Source organism: Schistocerca serialis, chromosome 8 (assembly GCF_023864345.2).
Source record: "Schistocerca serialis cubense isolate TAMUIC-IGC-003099 chromosome 8, iqSchSeri2.2, whole genome shotgun sequence".
NCBI lineage: Eukaryota > Metazoa > Arthropoda > Insecta > Orthoptera > Acrididae > Schistocerca > Schistocerca serialis.
Genome location: NC_064645.1, coordinates 315,303,917 through 315,325,720, shown reverse-complemented (window position 1 = coordinate 315,325,720; position 21,804 = coordinate 315,303,917). Strand labels below are relative to the sequence as shown.

Below are 21,804 nucleotides of genomic sequence, written 5' to 3'. Positions count from 1 at the left end.
TTATATACACCCTCGCAAAATACTGAATCTCCATTGCAGTACCATTGTGGAACAATAATAAAATCATATATAAAGCAACAAATCACCAGTGAATGAACTTACTATATTGAAAGTATTCATTGAGTCATTCATTCCTTCATTGTATTCTGTATGTCCCATCATGATGAAGAAACTGCAGGAATGTGGAAAACATTGGGCATACATCAACAAAAGACAATCGATTCCTAGAGCATTCTTACACTGTACTAACAAACTGTCACTATGCAGCCTAGTGCTGTTCATACTTGCGCCAGCGAAATGTAGCTAATAAATATAGAAGGAAAGTTACTACTTCCTCACTTTATTAGGCACCTACTGCTTATCTGTGATTGGTAGTTTAATGTTTATTTGATTGAACTGGTATTTTTCTAAGAAAACAATCACTACTTCTGTAGCAACAGAGGCCTGTTTGCAGTGCAGCACTACTTGTCATGCAGCTTTGAAATGAACAAGCAATGGATGTAGGCAGTCACATAATTTGTAAAAGGAATAAATAAAAATGCGTGATTTTAATTTATTTTCTATTGGTTATGATTCCCTGTTTCTTGCTTTATGTCAGCTGGCTACTTGTTGAATACCTTTGCACCAGAATATCTAAATCCATATTGAACTATAGACTAGGAGCAAAGACCAGTTGCTGATTATCTTTGTCTCTTTTGTTGTGATTGAGTAGTTCGCTGTTTGGCAGAAACTGACCTTTATTGTTGGCTACAAAAACCATTAATGAGTAAATGTAGAATTCTAATGTCCTTAAAAAGGGTTGTATGAAATGTACAGATTTCTACTTTAGGCAACATTCACACTGTTTGTTTCTCCTGAATAAACACTTTATTTATTCTAGGGGCATTTTCCCAGAAGATAATGCCGTACAACAATGGGGAGTGAGAATTTGCAAAGTTGACCTGCACTCTTTTCGTCAGGTCAACTCAATGAGAGTTGCTTCTAATGACATAACACACACACAACTGCACTTCGTAATTAGTTTATACATTAACTTTATTTTAACTTATTATCCCATTGGATCCCAAGGAATTGTACAGAGAGATTTTCATTTAGTATGTGGCTGTTAATGTCTACCTCTAGTGCTAGATGGCTTGAAATTTCACAATAAGAGTAGCTGTGAACTATTTCTAGGCGTGTTCGGCTATCATCTGGATTGTGCCTGGTAACACTCGGTTTGGACCCTTGATTATTGTGCTCATGTCATGAGGAAACATTACGGTTTTTTACTTGCTCTTTAAAGTCATTTGAAAATAATTTTTGTAAGTTAAGAACAATAGTAGGCCTAATATTGATCCTTGCAGTGCTCCACTTGTTATTTCCCCCATTATGAGGTTATTTTCATGCCTATGACACAGTCTGAGACCCTCTGCTTTTTTTTTTTTTATGAAAGAAAGATGCCAACTGCGTAAGAGCGATGGCATTAATTCCATAACATTTCAATTTGCAAGTACAATTTTTATGGTCTGCGCAGTCAAAGATTACAGTAAGGTCACTAACACCAGGATAATTTTTCCTGTTCATTTATGCCAGGATTGCATTTTTTAGGTGTTGTATTTATTTTGTCAGAAGGATCCTTTACAAAAGTGATTGAGAGGAGTGAAGTGGGTCTGTAATTACAGGTGCTTTGCTTAGCTTCAGTTTTAGGTAGGTGTGTTACTACAGGTAGTAAAGTCTGACAAGAAATGTGGTCCAAGTCATGGACTGATTACAAAGATAACTGAATTATGGTCCTATTAAGTCAGAACAAGATTTTAATACACTGCTAGAAACATCATCAGAATGATTATTTTTGGTGAAGTCATGAACTTGTGATTTGCTTAAACATTGTATTTTTGAAATTAATGCCTGTTGGTGTATTATAGATTATTTGTCAATAAAAATGAGAAAAATACCTGAAATGGAGCTCGCTGTTTAAAGAGGTTCTTGTCACCAATGCTGATTTGTTGGGATATGTGTATGTGGCTGTCAGAATTTTATACTGATATACCTGCTATATTAAGATACAAAAAGCTCTAGCCTTCCTTTTCCTGTATAAGAGGCTCATATTTTCTTTCTTTTTTTCTTTATCATCATTTGTTAAGAAAGTGGAGTAACAAACAGAAAATAACTGAATTCAGGATTATTATTTGAGACAGATTTTTGTCTGTCTGTCGAGGAGTTCCTTGAGAAATTAAGCTGATCCCTGTGTTATATTGTGTTTTTAAGATTAATAAACACTTTATTTTATCTATTATTACTTTTCTCTTTTAACTTCGTGTACTGACACATTCTATGACCATGGAGATTTGCCCTCAGTTCGGTCCTACGGAACTAGGTGTGCAAAATAATAAATAAATACATAAATAAATGTAACAGACTTGGAAGTGTGCTAAGTTTGTTGAAACTGTAGGTTGGGTTGTGTGTTATCAGTTACGATCAGTTAATTAGTCAGTTGATTTGATGATTTGATTTGATTTTAACAGGGAAGCTAAAACAGCTTAGGTCCAACCTGCCACTGCCCGCACCGAAACTAAGTTTATTGTGCGGTATTGCTCCCTGTATATCTAGTAAAGCCAACCAATGCCCTTAAATAGTGCAAGGAGTCCCTCTACCAGTTTTTTGTTAAGCACAATTTCTTCAGGTCTAGTTGTCCCGAAGATTCTGTATCTTTTACTCTCCAGTGCCATGCATTCGAAGATTAGGTGTGATGCAGTTTCTTCACTCTCATCACAGATCCTACATTTAGGGTCCTCTTCTGTTATACCCATTGTGTGTAGGTTTTTTTTTAAATTCCCATGGCCAGTCATCAGTCCAGTCATGATCTCTTTCCTGTTCAATCCCAGGATTATAGAGCTTCTTTTAAAACATGGCTTGGGCATCCTTACCTTACCATGTTTTTGTTTATGGTTCTTCGTCCAATATCCTACGTGCTGTTTCCCAAGTCAGTTCCGTAGTTCTAATTTGATCATAGCCTTGGTGATTGTCAGGACAGGTTCTGATCCAATAAATGGACTTGTTTCCCCCATCCTAGCTGTATTAACACGATTCATGTTGTCCGTCGCACTTCACATAGTGTAGACCGGGAACTGTCTGCTAGGCATGCCCGATGTAAAAACTGACTGGGCACGGCCCGTGCTGCCTGAGTTGTTGTTGTTCCGCCGGCAGAGGGCGCGGCCGAATTCTCGTGTGCCCTCTGGTGGACGGGACTTTACTTGCGGCAACTACCGTCCGTGACGCGCCGTGCCGATGTGCGCCACCCGCGATCTTTCTGGTGGCTACTGCACTAGCCTATCTGTTGGCTTGTTCATTGCCACAGAGCCCTGAGCGGCCAGGGACCCACACTAGGTTTACCCTATTGCTTCCCCCTAGCTCCACCAGAGCCCTGTGGCATTCTGCAACCATCTTAGACCTTGTTGCAGGAGTTGCCAATGATTTCAGGGCTGCCTGGCTCTCTGAATAGATGTAGATGCTACAGTACTTGTAGCACCTACGCATATTCTCCTCCACACTTGCCCTGATTGCAGTAATTTCAGCTTGGAATACAGAGGCCAGTTTTCCTAGAGGGATGATGCCCTCCAGTCTTGCCTGAACCCCATACACCCCTGCCCCAATGCCTTGGTCTATTTTCAACCCATCAGTGAACCAAACAATGTGTCCTGTATGGTGTCAAACTGTTTTTTCCCACTGCTCCTAGTTAGTCATTTAGTTAGTTACATGTTCCATAGGCTATATGAATGATTCTTTCATCAAAATGATGTGGAACGTGTCAGTTTGCAGTATGTATATTCATGATTAGGTTTTTTTTCTGTCTTTCCTTTTTTTAAATTAACAATTAGTTTTTAAGTAAAAATTCAGGAGTTGTCCAGGAGAAATGATTTTGAGTTAGATTTAAAACTTGCGTTGCTACCTGTCAGAAATTTTATGTTACTTGACAAATGATCAAAAATTTTTGTTGCTGTATATTCAATGCCTTTCTGAGCCACTGACATCTTTAACATTGAACAATAAAGGTTATTTTCCCCTCTAGTGTTGCAGCTACGTACATCATTATTCTCAAATTGTGATGGATTATTTATGATGAATTTCGTTAGTGAATATACTTAATGTGATGGCACAGTTAAAATGCCTAGCTCCTTGGAGAGGTATCTACATGACGTCCATGGGTGAACATGCACAATACTCTTACTGCCCACTTTCCTGGAATCAATACTTTCTTTCTAAGTGTTGAATTACCCCCAAAAATTATTCTGTACTATGCTATTGAGTGTAATTATGCAAAGAGCCAAAATTGCTGAACTTAATTTTTTGACAAGCTCAGTGACATGCTTCTTCCCAATTGAGTTTTAATCTACACTGTTTACTAACTCCTGATCATGAGCTGCATCAATTGTTTGTATGACTCTATTTGTTGTACAGAACTGAATATAATGTATTTTTTTCAAAGTTTGGGGAGAATCAATTTTTATGAGAACCACTTAATAATTCTTTAGAAAACATCATTTACCAACTTTTCTGTTGCTTACTTTCTAAATAGATTTAGCATAATATATCATCTGCAAGAAGTACCTATTTTGCTTGTTGAATGATAAGTGGAAGGTCATTCACATAAATAAGGAATAGGAATGGACCCAAAATTGAACATTGTGGGATTCCAGTTGCGTTTTTTCCACAGTCACTAAAATATTCTACCTTTCTCAAAGTATCTGAATTATTCAGCACAACTTTTTGCATTCTGTTTGTTAAGTATGATTCAAAGCAGTTGTACGAGGTGCATTCAAGTTCTAAGGCCTCCGATTTTTTTCCTAATTAACTACTCACCCGAAATCGGTGAAACTGGCGTTACTTCTCGACGTAATCGCGCTGCAGACGTACACATTTTTCACAACACTGACGCCATGATTCCATGGCAGCGGCGAAGGCTTCTTTAGGAGTCTGTTTTGACCACTGGAAAATCGCTGAGGCAATAGCAGCACGGCTGGTGAATGTGCGGCCACGGAGAGTGTCTTTCATTGTTGGAAAAAGCCAAAAGTCACTAGGAGCCAGGTCAGGTGAGTAGGGAGCATGAGGAATCACTTCAAAGTTGTTATCACAAAGAAACTGTTGCGTAACGTTAGCTCGATGTGCGGGTGCGTTGTCTTGGTGAAACAGCACATGCGCAACCCTTCCCGGACGTTTTTGTTGCAGTGCAGGAAGGAATTTGTTCTTCAAAACATTTTCGTAGCATGCACCTGTTACCATAGTGCCCTTTGGAATGCAATGGGTAAGGATTATGCCCTCGCTGTCCCAGAACATGGACACCATCATTTTTTCAGCACTGGCGGTTACTCGAGATTTTTTTGGTGGCGGTGAATCTGTGTGCTTCCATTGAGCTGACTGGCGCTTTGTTTCTGGATTGAAAAATGGCATCCACATCTCATCCATTGTCACAACTGATGAAAAGAAAGTCCCATTCATGCTATCGTTGCGCGTCAACATTGCTTGGCAACACGCCACACGGGCAGCCATGTTGGTCGTCTGTCAGCATTTGTGGCACCCACCTGGATGACACTTTTCGCATTTTCAGGTCGTCATGCAGGATTGTGTGCACAGAACCCACAGAAATGCCAACTCTGTAGGCGATCTGTTCAACAGTCATTTGGCGATCCCCCAAAACAATTCTCTCCACCTTCTCGATCATGTCGTCAGACCGGCTTGTGCGAGCCCGAGTTTGTTTAGGTTTGTTGTCACACGATGTTCTGCCTTCATTAAACAGTTGCACCCACGAACGCACTTTCGACACATCCATAACTCCATCACCACATGTCTCCTTCAACTGTCGATGAATTTCAATTGGTTTCACACCACGCAAATTCAGAAAACGAATGATTGCACGCTGTTCAAGTAAGGAAAACGTCGCCATTTTAAGTATTTAAAACAGTTCTCATTCTCGCCGCTGGCGGTAAAATTCCATCTGCCTTACGGTGCTGCCATCTCTGGGATGTATTGACAATGAACGCAGCCTCATTTTAAATCAATGCGCATGTTTCTATCTCTTTCCAGTCTGGAGAAAAAAAATCGGAGGCCTTGGAACTTGAATGCACCTCGTATGTAAAGCAATCAATAACATAAAACATGAGTTTTTCCAAGAGAGTTTCATGATTACACAATCAAATGCCTTGGAAAGATCATAAATAATACCAACTAGCAATATTTTATTCTTTAAGGCTTGAACTATTTAATGAGTGAATATATAAATGGCACTCTCAGTTGAGCAACCCTTCTGGAATCCGAACTGTGGTATGCTTTGTAAATTGTTTCCGCTTAAGTGTGTGACTACTCTTAATTACATTACCTGTTTGAATATTTTCAAGAAGGATGTCAGTAAGAAAATTGGATGATAATTGTGTAAGTCTGTCTTGTCACTTTTTTTTATGAAGTGGTTTAATAATTGCATATTTTAACCTGTCTGAAAAAATTGCCTGCACAAGTGATGCATTGCATGTATAGCTAAGGTCATTGCTTATTAAGCTGGGTCAACTTTTCAGAAGTATGTTTGAAAGTCCATCAACACCACATGATTTTTTGTTTTCTAGAATTTTTATTATTGTATTAATTTCACTAAATTATGTTGGTGCTACTTCTACGTGCTTTAAGTTTTGTGGAATGACATTTTAAATATATTCTCTTACTTCTTGAACTGAACCATTTAATCCCATATTTCCTGCTATGTTTGGATGGTGGTTGTTAAAAGTACTTTCAACTTGCGAATTATGTCACAACATTGTCATTTAGTTTAATTGTTATAGAATCTTGTACACTGACTGGCTGTTCTGTCCTCTATTTGACAATGACCCACATAATTTTAATCTTATTATCAGCATTATTTATTTCTTTCAGGACGTGCATACACCTGGGCATTTCAATAACTTTGCTTAAAATGCTACAGTAATTTTTGTAGTGTGCAAGTAATGTCAGATCTTGACTTACTCTGGGCTTTACATAAATTTTCCTCTTCATCTTACAAGAGATTTTAATTCCCTTAGTCACCCGTGTTGGATGTTTTGGATATTTGTTTAGGGATGTGACTTTGAAATATTGACACAAATTTACTGTGGAATAAACTGAATTTGACATTAGCATCTTTTTGTACATGTACCTTGTCCCATACCACCCATTTTAACTTACTCTCAAAACATTGTATCCTGTTCTCATTAATAATACTAACTGCTTTGTGTGAACCAGCATTAGGTTTTTAAGCTCCCATAACATTTACTTTAATTAATTGTGCATCATGATCAGATGTCCAGTAGCAGCTGGGTACCCATAAATTGCTTCCACATGAACACTGTCTATAAAAAGGTTACCTGTCATTGTCCAACTATTTTTCTGCACATGAATTGGAAAACTGACTACTGAAATTAGATTGAAACACCTAGATAATAAATTTAGTTCATTTTTCCTGTCAGTATCTTTTAAGAACTCTACATTGAAATCTCCACAAGCTTCTAACTGTTTCTTCTTGTCTGACAGGTAGCTTGATAATGCATCTAGATTTCTCATAAATAGCTGAAAGTTTCCTAGAGGGATATGTAGACTATTACAATTATCAGAGAAGTATTCTTCAGTAACAGCTCAGAAGCACATGCTTCTATGTTCTGATCAACACAAAAACTATTTCTTTCAATACTTTTGACTTTGCGTCCAACCTTAACATATGTTGCAACTCCTCCTTTTTCTGTGTTAAACTCTACACAAAAATGGTGCAAGTCTATACTCCCTGATACTTAACTTCTCCGTCCTTGTGCTTACGTGGTATTCACAGATCTATTACTTCAGAATTTTTCACATCATTTAGGCATACAATAAGCTCATCTATCTTGTTTTTCAACCCTCTGATGTTCTGATGAAACAAATTAATTTTATTTTTCTGGAAACTGTTACATATACTGTTGTCTTGTACTGCTCCCCCCAAATTTCTTTTGCTACTCTGTGTCTGTAACCTGACTCTAAGCTAAAAAAATGTGGCCCTTTGATTCCATTAATCACAGGGTTGTTATCTTGTCTTGTCTCTGTGCAATGTGCTCAGCTACTCTTTGCTTCCCCCTTGTATTCAGTTGCAGGCCATGATTAGTGTACCCGATCTCCCAATTGCAGCAACAGCCCCAGCACAGATATGAGACTTTGTTTTGGTCAAAAGCAATTCACTTAGCTCTTTGTTCATGTGGCTAACAGCTGTGTTAACCCAGGGCTGATCATATCACTGCAAAACCTCAACAAACCCCACACTGTTGTGAACTATTGCTGCTCCTATTTCCTCCAGGACCCTTTACTGTGTTGCTAGCCAGGCTGTTTCCTGGTTCTTGTACTGTAAGTACCTTATCCTCAGCATCAGAATCTCTCCATAAAGGCCCCTGCGTTGTCTGTCATCTGGCTAAGCTTCGCACTAGAATTCACGATGCTTGTGGCCTGGTATTCTAAGACTGGCTTTTCCTGTAGCAATTGGCCTACACTTCTCCCATGACTGCTCCATAGCAAGGAGAGTCTTTTCTTTCCACATGACTTTTTCATTGGCCTAGCCTTAAAGTCATTCGTACGAAAATGCTTCACCCTATTAAACTCAAAAACTGGTTAATTGTGTCTCACACCCTGATTCATGCTTGATAGGAAATTATAAGTTTTAAGGGCTGTGCTGAGATGCCAAAATATATTGTTTACAGGTAAAAATAAATTAGAAAAAAAGTCTGCAAGACGGAATGTTATATGTATAGGGTGAAGCAGCTAAGACCCCAACTACATCCAAAACGAGTAAATGTGTTGTGATGTAGCTTTGCTAAGTTACGGTGGATTGTGTGGTGAATTTTCTGTCCTGTGCAAGTAATTTTTAATGTTGATAACTGCTGAATTATGACAACAGCTTAGTTTGTTTAAAATGGGACTGTATACTTTTATCTTTTGGGTGGACAGGGCCTTTGAAGTAAACTTATAGAATTTTATCAAATAGTAACAAAATAAGTGTGTGGTAAACCACTGTCCCTGATCAGGTGACAAACCTCTGCCCTACAGTACCAAAATAAACACACGTGACTCGGGGACTGTTTGTATGTGTACCTCAGTACTTCATGTCCATCGGCTTGTGCTCTGCTGTTTTAGCAGTTGGACAAGTTGCTCATGAAGTTCTTCAGAGTTACACAATGTACGTGACATTGGAAAAAGTGGATGTAGTTTTAGTTTGTGGTGGGTGTTGTTGATCAAAACCTTTCCAGCTGAGGGAGTTGCAGCAGGTTATAAGCAATGTAGTAAAATTCTGATGCGAGTGTATAAACACCAACATCTAGGCATGGCATTAGTGTGGCATTCATGTCTTTCCAATGTGTGTATGATAAATGAGGAAATGTGAACTATGGCAACATTATCATCAGATCCATCCAGACAGGACCAATGTACTGTCATCCTTTTCTTGGCTGCCAAAGGACAAAAACCAGTACACATCCATCGGAGAATGGAGAGTGTGCAGGGCAGCATGTCTGTTGAAGAACCACTGTTGCAGAATTATCACATACCTTGAAGGGTTGATGATTCCTGTCGGATGAGGGTATGCAGCAGGCAGTTACGGACTTCTTCATGCAGCAGGACACAGTGTTTTACAAATGGGTATTTTCATCCTGGTATGTTGGTGGGATGATTGCCTCAATGCTCTTGATGATTTTGCCTGATTGGCATACCACTGATTCTGGAGAGAACTTGTGCAGTTTTATTATGAAAGATATGCCAAACCATTATGATCTGTCTTTGAAAGTGTAAAAAAACACAAGAGTTTGGAAGTGTTAGATATAAAATATCATTCTTTGCAAAATGCACTACTAGTTATATCAAAATCCGTGTCAGCTGAGAGAAGTGGATAAAAAACTACCTTGGTCTGTCAATGTGTGGTGTAGGCTTTTCAAGAATTGCGCGATTCATCTATATTTTATTGATTGGGTTCCAAATAGCTACAAATGTGTCTAAAATTCCTAACAGATATGCTGCTGTGGTTGTTGGAAGACATCCCATTGGCCATAAAGTTCTCTATGTTGCAGCAACATGTTGGGAATCCTACCCGTCCTGCACAGATAATTGCAAAGTATCTTAACAGAACATTTGGAGATTGTTGGATAAGTTGGCCAGGAAAAATAAAGTGGCCTGCATGCTCATGAGACTGAAAACCTCTTGATTGTAGGAAAAATTAAAACACAATGTAAACAAGGAAAACTAACAAGTCATTAAGATGGAAATACCTTATAACATGGGCCTGTGCTGTGATAAATGCAGGTACAATTCAGTGTGAAGTAGTATCTGTCCAGAATTGTATATATCTGTGCTTTGGGTCAACCTTTTGAGTGCTTGGTATGATAGTCATAATAACACTTGGAGAATGTAAACAGGAATTCTTGGAAGAAAGATTACATAGTTTTCATGAAACCCTATTGAATAAATTTAGAGAACCTATATCCAAAGTTTTCTGTGCAGCCATTATGCTGTGGCCAATGAATATCTTTTGTAGGGACCATGAGAAAAAGATAAGAGAGATTTGGGTGCTTACAGAGGTGTACAGGCACTCAATTGTCTTTTGCTCAATATTAGAATGGAATAAAACAGAAAGCTCGTGACACTGGTATGATTTACCCTCTGCCAAGCACTGTATAGTGGCTTGTGAAGCATTTCTGTGAATGTAGCTTTAGATATAGATGTAGAATAAACATGCAAATTGTACATAGGTTGTATCTGTGCTTTTATTTGGTACAGCAGAGTAGACAACTGTGCAGACAGCAACACAGTGGTTTGTAATTATGTTATTTTGTTACTATCTGATCAAGTTCCACACATTATGCCACCAAATTTCTCCTGGAAGGACCTTTCCTATGCCGCAGAAAAAAATACATAGCTCCATAAAAACAAAAACAACAGTGGTGTCATAATTCAGAAACTATAAATGCTAAAAATTACTTGCATGTGTCAGAGGATTTACCATATTACACTATTAACAACTACTTATTAAAAACCACTCCTTGATATATTTACTCATTCTGGATATATTTTCGGTGGCTTGTTTTCATTGCCTCATTCTGTGTGTGTATTTGTGTGTGTCTGTTTTCAAGGAATATGCCATAATGTTGCAGCAATATGTTGTATAAATTTTTGTTGAGGTATGCTGATTATATCACTACCTGAAACTGTGTTGCAATTTTTAATCTTGCAGGGTGGTGGTGGTCTTGTGCAGCAATTGAGACGCAGTTACAGTCTGGGTGATCTGAGTTCAGATGTTGATGGTGACAGCAACAGTGGAAGAAAGGCACTACCAGAGGCTCAGGATAGGAACAGAGATCGAGAAAGGGTTGCGTCAGGTGGAGGTGCATTATTTTAGTTTCAGACTTGTTTTCGTATATTGACAGTATTCCATGACAGTTCTTAAGATGTCAGACAGCCTTCAATGTTTGTGTATCCTATCAGTGTGATTACAGTTTAAATGCTAGGAATGTCAGGCCAGTCATATGACATTTTCTGAATTCAGTAATCTGGATTTTAGCTTCTCTCACATTTTACTAATTCTAAGGGTGTTTATCAGACTGCAGTGTTTGATTTGAGTGATTTAGTTACAATAATGGCTGTCATAGATACTTCATGTTAGTTATGCAGATGTACAGTACCTTCTTTTGAAGTGGACCATAGTCATCTTCTACTAAGCAAGGTGAGGCATTGGCTAAGTATCGGAGTATATCTGGAAAATGCTAAGTTCAAATATATTTTAGTCAGTCTCAATATTAGAGAAGGAAAGCTGCTGCTTACTATATAGCGGAGATGCTGAGTCGCAGATAGGCACAACAAAAAGATTCACACAATTATAGCTTTTGGCCATTAATGCCTTTGTGAACAACACACACACACACACACACACACACACACACACACACACACACACACACACACACAAATGCAACACGCCCACATGACTCTAGCCTCAGGTTTGATTTTTGCATGATTTTAGTCAGTCTCAATAATTTTTTTTTTTTTTTTTTTTTTTTTTTTTTTTTTTTTTTTTCCACTGTTATCCAGAATTGCTCTACGAGTGCTCATCTTACAAAATTACTGAAGTGTGTGGGAGCCATACCAAATAGGACTAACACAGAATATGTAACATATTCAAAGAAGGCAGTTTGAGTGATCTAAGGTTCGTTTTGCTCAAGGAGAGTGTCACAGAAATGTTGATAACCTGAATGGGCCGATGCTCAAAGTTAGGTGCCATTTATCCTGTGATAGCCTATTTCCAAAGTTTTAACAACCAGTATTAAGTGAAAAATCTAGAAATGTACTTCAGTCTCCTGTGTAATGCTACCATGGGGACCAAAAAGATAAGACTAGACTAGTTACATCGTGCACAGAGGCATTTAAGCAATCAGTCACTTCCTGCCCACTTTGTGATTGGAATGAGAAGTGCTACTAAGTACACTCTGCCCTGCACTTTACAGTGGTTTGCAGAGTATACATGTAGATGTAGATTGCTATGATAGTTTATTCTGACAAAACCATGGGTGAGTCTTTGTCGCATCCTCCTCTGACTAAAGTGGTGCTGTTTTTCTAATAATCCTACTATTGAAACAATATTAATCTTCAGCGAAAACTCCTCAGTTGCTAAGCTGCATCTAGAGCTTTTGATGACTCCCATTATCAGTGGTAAAAATCTGTGTGTGTCAAAATTCTGTGTATATAAGTAGAAAATGTGAAGCTGCTGGAATGTTGCAGAGGTTGGCTTGGTAAAATTTGATACATACTGACCACCATGCAACACTCCCCATTGGACTAGTCATACTGGAGTGGGTGAGTGCATGTGTGAGTGTGATGTGGTCATTGTAACCAGTGCCATTGTGTTCACTTTTGTTACCACTGTTTATGGCCATTGTAACTTCTCACTTCAAGTTCAGTACACACTGCACCCAGAGAATAACCACAGTTTGTTTTAAAGTTGTTGTTGCCAAGTTGAAATTCTGCTGCACCTTTCATAATGAAGTCCCAGTATGGTGCTTTATGGGCCAGGTTATTTGTTTCTTGGAACCTTATTTAGTGAAAAATTTCGAAGATGTGCATTGTTGCACCTAGTTTAATTATCAGTGTTTTACGTGGAATTTGTTGCATTCATCAGTCAGGTACAGAAAACATCAGCTTGGTGGCAACAACTGTAACAGAGACTGTGGTTACCGGACAGTGTGCATGGAAAGGTCAGGCAGACCGGAAATAAACAATTGCCACAGATATGGCCATGACGGCATGGGGATCAGTGCCCACATCACCATCACTCCTATTCAGTTGATCTGATGATGCATGTGGCTCTGTCTTCCAACCAATAATGTCCATAGATATTGAATTTGACATGTTAGGAAATACTGCAACAAGCCACAAGTTTTTTAGAAATGATTTTATTATACCTGAGCCCATCGTCAGGTGGTAGTGTGGATTTCCTGGCAAGTTTTACATTTTCATCATAAAATATAACAAAATTTTTGTGATTACATAGCTTACAAAGTTTACAAAATGTTTTACATTCTGTACAAGCTCTACACATTGTAGTTATTTCATGAAATGCTCTCCTTATGTGTTACAAGAGAGAGGTTGGATTCTGTTTTCTGATCCATACTGATTCATGAGCTAAACTAAATAGCATTATTTTTTGAAGTAAGTGCAATGTATATAGCTTACATACAATGTAAAATCTTTTGTGAACTATGTAATCACAAAAACTTTATTATACTTTAGGACACAAATGTATAATGTGCCAAGAAATCAACACTACTGTCTGACGATGGGCTTAGGCCTGAAACTAGTAACGATACAATAAAATCATTTCTAAAAAAACTTGTAGCTGGTTGCAGTATTTCCTACAGTGTCATTTACAAAAACAGCTGTGGTGTTCTCTAACCATAATAGATAAAATAATATTGAATTTTACCAGGTCCAAGTCCAAAACGTTCTAGAAGCTTTCCATACGTTACGTGTATAGGGATCATCAGCGTGTCCTGGTGGTGTAAGTCATCAAAAGACCAGGGCCAGTAACAAAACTGATGTGGCTCACCAACTGATAGGTTTTTATCAAAGAAATCTGCCGAATAAAATTTTAATGTCACAGATTCATCATGCTTTACTTTTCCATTCCTGTAGCTAATTCTCTCTTTCTCTCTCCTGTTTTTAGTTATAATAGTAGTATTTTACTTGTAATTTCTCAAGAGATCAGTTTATTCTTCCTGAATACTTCACTAGCTCTACCTACAATCCAGAACTTGATTTTTATATCTGTGCAAGATTGTGAAATAGTGTAGTTAATACTTATTATAATTCTTACTAGCTTATAATTCTGCTTTATGATGACAATAAAATTTGTACTGTATTAGCTGAAAACTCAGTGATTCATAAAATCTTACTCACGTTTCACTTACGGTATTTATGTAAATTTGTTTTTCCTTAAACTATATTATGTCAGAACTTTGGCTTCTCAAAAATAAGATTTTTGGATCATCTGAGGCACATGTAGATCAATTGTTTGTTCCTGGTATTGTTGTGGCATCATTCTTTGTATTGCTATTATGACAACTGTGTTGAACATTTGTCAGAAGGTGATACTATATGCTGAACTGAGAACTGAATCAGAATAACTGAGGCATGCAAGCTGGTTCTCTTAGAAGAACACTTCCTGTTAAAAGCAGATGTATGGATTTGAGTCCCAGTCTACTAGTTTTTCTTAATTCATCACAAATGTTCAACACAATGTGTTCTCTGCGGAGAATACGACACCTCAGATTGATCCAATAACTGATAATCATATTTCCGACGCAGCAGTTGTTAGCCTTTGTGAATGTTGTACCTCTCCTTGCTCTTCTATTTTACTTGACTTTTCCCTCCAAATTTAACTTAGTCAGCGAGTTTTCATCTTAATTTCCTGTTTTATGACTGAATTCAAATACAAGATGTGGTCAAACAGTGAGGGAAATCCTATTTTTCATAAAGGATGTTTGTTTGTTTGTTTATTTATTTATTTATTTATTTATTTATTTATTCATCAGCACCATCATCAACTTCAACTTTGTCCCCTTCAGAGTAATCCCCCTCGGATACAATGCACTTATGCCAGCACTTTTTCCAATCTAGTAAGCACTTCTGAAACTTAATTTTTGTTATGGTGTTCAGCTCCTTCAGCAATTCTGTTTTTATCTCATCAGTGGAGGGAAAATGATATCCTTTCATGATTCTCTCCACCCTCGGGGAAAGAAAAAAGTCACTGGGGTCATGTCCTATGAATACGATGGCTGAGGCAAAGTAACAGTTTTGTTGTTTGTCAAAAATCACAAACAGGCATTGGGGTGTACATGGGAGCATTATCGTGATGCAATTTCCACGAGTCCTTTTGCCACAATTCTGGTAGTTTTCTTCAGATCACTTCACACAACTGATGTGTAACTCCCAGGTAGTACTCCTTATTGACCGTATGACCGTGAGGCAGGAACTCGTGGACCCTATCCCTTTTAATCAAAGAAAAGTGTGAAAAGAACCTCACATGTATTCGAATCTGTTTATTTCCTTTTTCAGGCAGTGTTCATTGGGGCGATTGGGCCATGGTTTCGACATCATATCCATGTTTTGGCAGCTGTTATAACCTCTTTCAGATGTTCTGGATCATTGTCAGCTTCACTCAGCATTTCCTGAGTGATGCCTGTGTGACTTCGTTTTTGGTTGAAATTCAAGAATTTTGGAATAAACTTTACTGCTACACATTTCATGACCAAAACATACAAAACAATTGCTTGGCCTCAGCCAAAGGATATGCTAGCATCTTAAGCAACCTCTCTGATGGTGATTCAATGATCATTTTCTTTACTTGTGGTCCATAATTGATATGCTAGGGTGTCCAGGGTGGCTATTGTCTTCAGTGTCTTCTTGACCCTCTTGCAACATTTATACTACTTGGAACTCTTGTCTTACTCGTAACAGATTTGCTAAAAGCCACACTCAACCTTTTGAATGTGGTGCTTCACTCAAGTTCATTTTTTTTAAGCAAAATTTAATGTAAATTCTTTGATCCATCTCTTTTCCTTAGCACTCAGAAACACGTATAAACTTTTTGACTGTTAACAATAAACTAAATATTCAAAACAGCTGAAAATCCAAACATATATCAGGAACATATGTACTAACAAGATTAAAAAAATAATGAATGTTGGTTGTGTGAAGTCCTCAAAATTCCAGAATTCTCATTAGTTTTTTTATTGCACCTCATATTTTTATTACATATTGTGATTTATAGGGTATTCATTTTGATACTTTTCTTGTGACAGCTTCAGTATCCAACAGACCCAGTTGTGCAAGCAGCATTTGCCTAGCGATTTTTTTGTTAAGGAGAAACCAGTTAAGATCCCCCAATGTCGTGTTGGCTATGAATATATTTTTAATTTCTTAATGCAGTGATTCCTGTTGTCTCCAATGCCATTCTACCAATAGTCTTTGCTGACTTCCATCACAAGGAAGCATATATAGATAAAAGGTACTGAATCTACTGCCATATGCTGTACAGGATTGAAACTGCAGGCATTGCTGTTATTAAATGGACCATTTGAACATGTCTAATTAATTAACTCATAGCTTCATGTAGCAAAACATTACTCTGGTTTTGCTGCACAAGAGCCCACTATTAACTATTGTAGTGACCTGCTCTAATATTTCCAGTATAAGTTACTTAACCCTTGCAATACCAATGTATTTTCAGTAATGTAACAAGGAGTCATTTTATGCCCACAAAAAAATAAATTAAAAAGAAACAAAATTTATTGATTATTGTTGACTTATATTAACAACAGACTTTTTTAAAGAGGTACTGATTTGTAAATAGCACCTAGAACTTGGAAATATCTTTGAGTACACTCTTAGAAATACCAAGAAACTTTCAATAACATGTATTACAAAGGAGGGTGTATTTTGTGACCACCACAAAAAATTCTTTTTAAAACAAATCACTAATTACTATGGACTTTTACTCAAATATACTTTTTAAAGAGATGTTGATGTATAAGTAGTGCCCTAAATGTGAAAATATGGAATATGACATTCAAACAATGGAAAATCCAGGATGGAATGTAACAGTGTTGTGGAAAGGAACGTTGTTACTCACCATATAGTGGAGATGCTGAGTCGCAGATAGGCACAACAAAAAGACTGTCACAAATATAGCTTTGGGCCAGTATGGCCTTCATCAAAATTAGATGACAAACTCACACATACATACTAATGCAAACGCAACTTGCGCGCACACACACACACACACACACACACACACACACACACACACACACCCACGCACACACACACGCACGTTTGTAGTCTCAGGCTGTTGAGGCCCAAATTGTCTCGTGTATGTGTATGTGTGGGTGTGTGGGGTCTAATCTTGACGAAGGCTGTACCGGCCGAAAGCTACATTTGTGACAATCTTTTTGTTGTGCCTATCTGCGACTAAATATGACATTCATTGTGATAAGTCGCATCTGCTGCTGAAACATAAACTTGTGGGCTAAGTTTAACTGAAAAAATTAAAATATGTATGGAATAGTTTAATAATGTAATCCTACAGCCAGAATTTAAAATACCATGTCAATAAAAGTTAGCCTCAGGAAAGAGGAACAGTTTATTGGTATTTGATAGCAATAAGCAGATTCAAAAGGAAATTCAGACATTTCACAAATAAAGTATATATCTCCAGCAATTGTGGCGCTATGTTTGTCTAGCATTTATGGTTTTGTGTGGATTAGGACATAATATGTACTAAACAGCTGAAAGTTGTACTGTAAGCTTGACTTCTAGAAAAGGCATTTGTAGTACTTACAAAAAAAAATTAAAAAAAACATTCCAAGTACTTAGGAAAAGTTAATTAAGCTAGAAATTAAGATCATAGAACTATATTGTTTTAGATCTCAAATTTCTAAATAACTGCACCAAGAAATCTGATACTCTTATATTTTCAGATGGTAGACATCATCGACCTAGAGGCCATAGCCCTCGACGTTCTGCATCTGGGTCAGGAAGGGTTGAAATGTATTTTCCAGAAGTGGATGTTGATGTGAGAGGAGCATCTGTTAGAGAACCAAGTGTGCCGCTGAGGTAACACCATATCAAGATCTGATTTTGTAATTACTAAATAGTAATGATTCTTGGAGACATTGTGTAGGATTAAAAAGCTTTAATTAGCATTGTAAAGTTTTTATACAACAAAACACACAAACTGATAGCAAAACTAGACATGCAGAATAAAGAACAAGGGTCACATTTACTTCCAACAACAATTTGAAGAGCCTACTGGCATTGCCAAAATCAAGGAGTACACAGTTCAGAGTTAAAATATTTACATGACCCACTGTAGACACAAACATAGTGGTTCATTAAAAACAACACTTCTCCACTTAATAAACATATGAAAATTTAATTAGTAATAAATAAAATCAAAATTTTTCTCTATATCTTGCCCAAAAACTTTCTGTTACTGGCACCATGAAAATATGACTTTTAGTTCATGCCAAACAAATAATGCAGAAGTTCGTAAGTTAATTGTTTGAGCTTTGTAAAAATGTGTACCATTTACATTCACTTAGTGTATGTTCACTATGCACTTTACCTTCCAGAACTCTCTCTCATACAAAGGGAAAGTTGACGTCAGCTTGCTTTGTGTGTTTGTGAAACTCACAATTAGTTAGCTAGTTCCACAGATCATTTATGGGATAATATCAGAGATATCATTTTAACTGTAAAGATAAGTTTAAAAAAAAAAAAAAAATAACTAATTCATGCATCCTGTAATATCATTTCGTGTAGGTATAGATTAACATGTTGTGTTGATAACTTTGATACATTGTGTCCAGTGTTTTTTATCATACGTATTCGCAAACCAGCTTACAGTTACAAATGTCCAGGCGTGCACACACACACACACACACACACACACACACACACACACACACACACACACACACACACACACACATTCTTTTGGCTGGCATTAGGACTTTGATAATACTCTCCCTATTCTAATGAATTTTTTTGTGTTGTTCCCTTGGCCTTTATGAAAAAGCCAAGTTAACGACTCGCCACAATGAATAAAATGCTGAGCTCAAGAAAATGAAACTTTCACTTTGTATGAGAGAGTCATCACAAGTCCTGGGGATAGTATTTTGCAGTAAGATTTATGAAACCTGTTCTGTTCTGTTCTGTTCTGTTCTGCAGTAGCAGTTTACTGTAGAATGATAGCTGTTTATTGTTAAATAACATCAATTTTTTTATCGTTCCTTGGTCTGTGTTATCTAATAATCCTTGACTTTGCAGTAAGAATTATTTAACAGGTATGGCTTTCAAATGGAATTATCATGGATGAACAAAAATTTTGGCCTACAATAGAACAGCTCAAACATTTTAGTTAATTAGCTTGTGACTTCACATATGAGTATGATGAAGATGCAGAGAAGAAATTAGCAATGTTTGGTAATATATGTGGAACAATAAACAGATTTCTGAAAAATACAATGAGGAAAGGAACAAGATTGAAATTTTATAAGGCAAAGACAGTTCCAGTGCTTAGCTACACAAGTGAATCGTGGGTTATAAATAAATGTCAAGAAAGTCATATTGAATATGAATTTTAGTTGTTTTTTGATCTTCTTGGGCAATTTATTATATAGCTTTATTCCCTTTCAGAAAATTCTGTTCAGTAGCTTTTGTTTGCTTATTTATGGTAAATGTAACATGAGTTTGGTGTGGCTCTTGTCCATTGTCATGAATACTGCTGTTTGTGAGATCATTGCTGATGATGTTCCCAGTGTACATAACAGATTGATGGACATTATCACATGCTACAGTTAAACAGGTCTTTACAGGAAGCTCAGTTACTCTGTTTAGTTATTATTCTAATGGCCCATTTCTGTAGTTTGAAAACTGTGCTCATATTTCGTGGATCTGCATGAGACCCGCAAAGAATGATTCCATATGTAAAGAAGAGTGCATATAGAAATAGTATGTAACTATGCTAACACACTGATGACAGACCTCTAAGGGGATAGCATGCTGATGACTCTTCTTTGCTAGTACATTTGTATGTTCAGCACACTATGAATAACAGTAAATATTAATTGCTAAAATTTTTATGTTGCCTTGGAATAGGTGAAATTTTCATTAATGTTTAATTTTATAGAATTATTTTCCCTCTTTAAGTAGGAATACTTGCTGTTTATTTTCCTTACATTCATTGTAATTTTCTTATATGATATTTCACCCTTTAGGGTTAATTTGCCTTTTCTGTTAGAAGTTCCAGTGTTTTAGGTATTGTTACAATGTTACTGCCATTACAAAAAAATAATTTTTCCACTTGTCTAACATTGTCTGGAAAGTCACTGAGGTGTATCAAAATCAATATTGGTCCTAAGATGCTGCCCTGTGGGACTCATCTGTTAAAATTTTTTTTAATATAGTTTACACCCACATTGGCATGCTTTATTCAGTCTATGTACACTAAAGTCTCTTCTCTTACCAATTTTTTTTGTTCTTTCCAGCATACCTGCTCTTTCTTCATCAGTTAGATTGTACTGTTTTTGTTAAAGTCTTATGTGTCTGTTACTCAGAATAATGTTTTTCTGTTTTCAATGTCTTGTATTGCTTCTAAACTATCAAGGACATCTCTGAACCAGTTATTCTTGGTTTTATTTTTCCAAAAAGTAATTGAATAGGGCCACTACTCTGGTTTGTTGTAATCTGAATATGTCAGAAAAAGGCATTCCTCCCGTTTTTGGATTGTATCTATTATTGGCTGACACTAATTAGAAATCCAGGATGAATAATGGCAGTATTATAAGAAAGGATGGATTGCTACTCTCCATATAGCGGAAATATTGAGTTGCAGATAAGCACAACAAAAAGACTGCTAGACAAATAAGTTTTCAGCCAAAAGTCTTCTTCTGAATAAGACAACACACACTCACACCCAAACATTCACATTCAACACTCACATTCATGCCATGCCACTGTCTCTGGCAGCCCAGGTCAGTCTGCAAGCATACAGGGATGAGGTGCAGAGAGAGTAGGGCAGCTAGATGCAGTTGGGAGGTTAGCTAGAGGGCAGGATTTGGGGGGAGGGGTAAAGAAGAAGAAGAAGAAGAGAGAAGTAAAAAGACTGTGGGAGTGTCGGTGGAATAGAAGGCTGTGTAGCTATGTAGTGCTGTAATGGGAACAAGGAGTGGGATAGGTGCGTAGGTATTGGTAGGAGGAACCCAGATGGCCTAGGCTGTGATGCAGTCATTGAAATGAAGGACATTGTGTTGGGCAGTGTGCTCAGCAGCTGGGTGGTCCAGCTGTTTCTTGACCACAGTTTTTCGGTGGCCACTTATGCGAGCAGACAGCTTGTTGATTGTCATGCACACATAGAATGCAGCCCTGTGGTAGCAGCAGAGCTTGTAGGTCACATGACTGTTTTCACAGGTAGCCCTACCTTCGATGGTCAGGAAATGCTTGTGACAGGACTGGAGTAGGTGGTAGCGGCAGGATGTGTGGGACAAGTTTACATGTAGGTGTGTTACAGGGATGTGAGCCATGAGGCAAGGGGCTGGGAGCAGAGATTGTGTAGGGATGGACAAGGGTATTGTGTAGCTTCTGTGGGTGGCAGAACACCACTGTGGGAGGGATGGAAAAGATAGTGGGTAGGACATTCCTCATTTCAGGGCATGACGAGAGGAAGTCGAAACCCTGGCAGAGAATGTG

The 21,804-nt window shown here is 37.5% G+C and overlaps 1 protein-coding gene across 6 annotated transcripts in view; it reads left to right on the top strand.

The window, feature by feature from the left end:
• The window catches only part of LOC126416246 (receptor expression-enhancing protein 4), a 281,870-nt gene that overhangs the window by 214,021 nt on the left and 46,045 nt on the right, over window positions 1-21,804 (top strand). For 5 of the 6 annotated variants that reach the window (XM_050083866.1, XM_050083867.1, XM_050083863.1 and 2 more), the window contains 2 exons: window positions 11,237-11,387; window positions 18,033-18,168. In XM_050083866.1, coding sequence (XP_049939823.1) covers window positions 11,237-11,387; window positions 18,033-18,168 — 287 coding nt within the window. The remainder of the gene's footprint in view (window positions 1-11,236; window positions 11,388-18,032; window positions 18,169-21,804) is intronic. The other variant, XM_050083864.1, reaches the window with a different exon arrangement.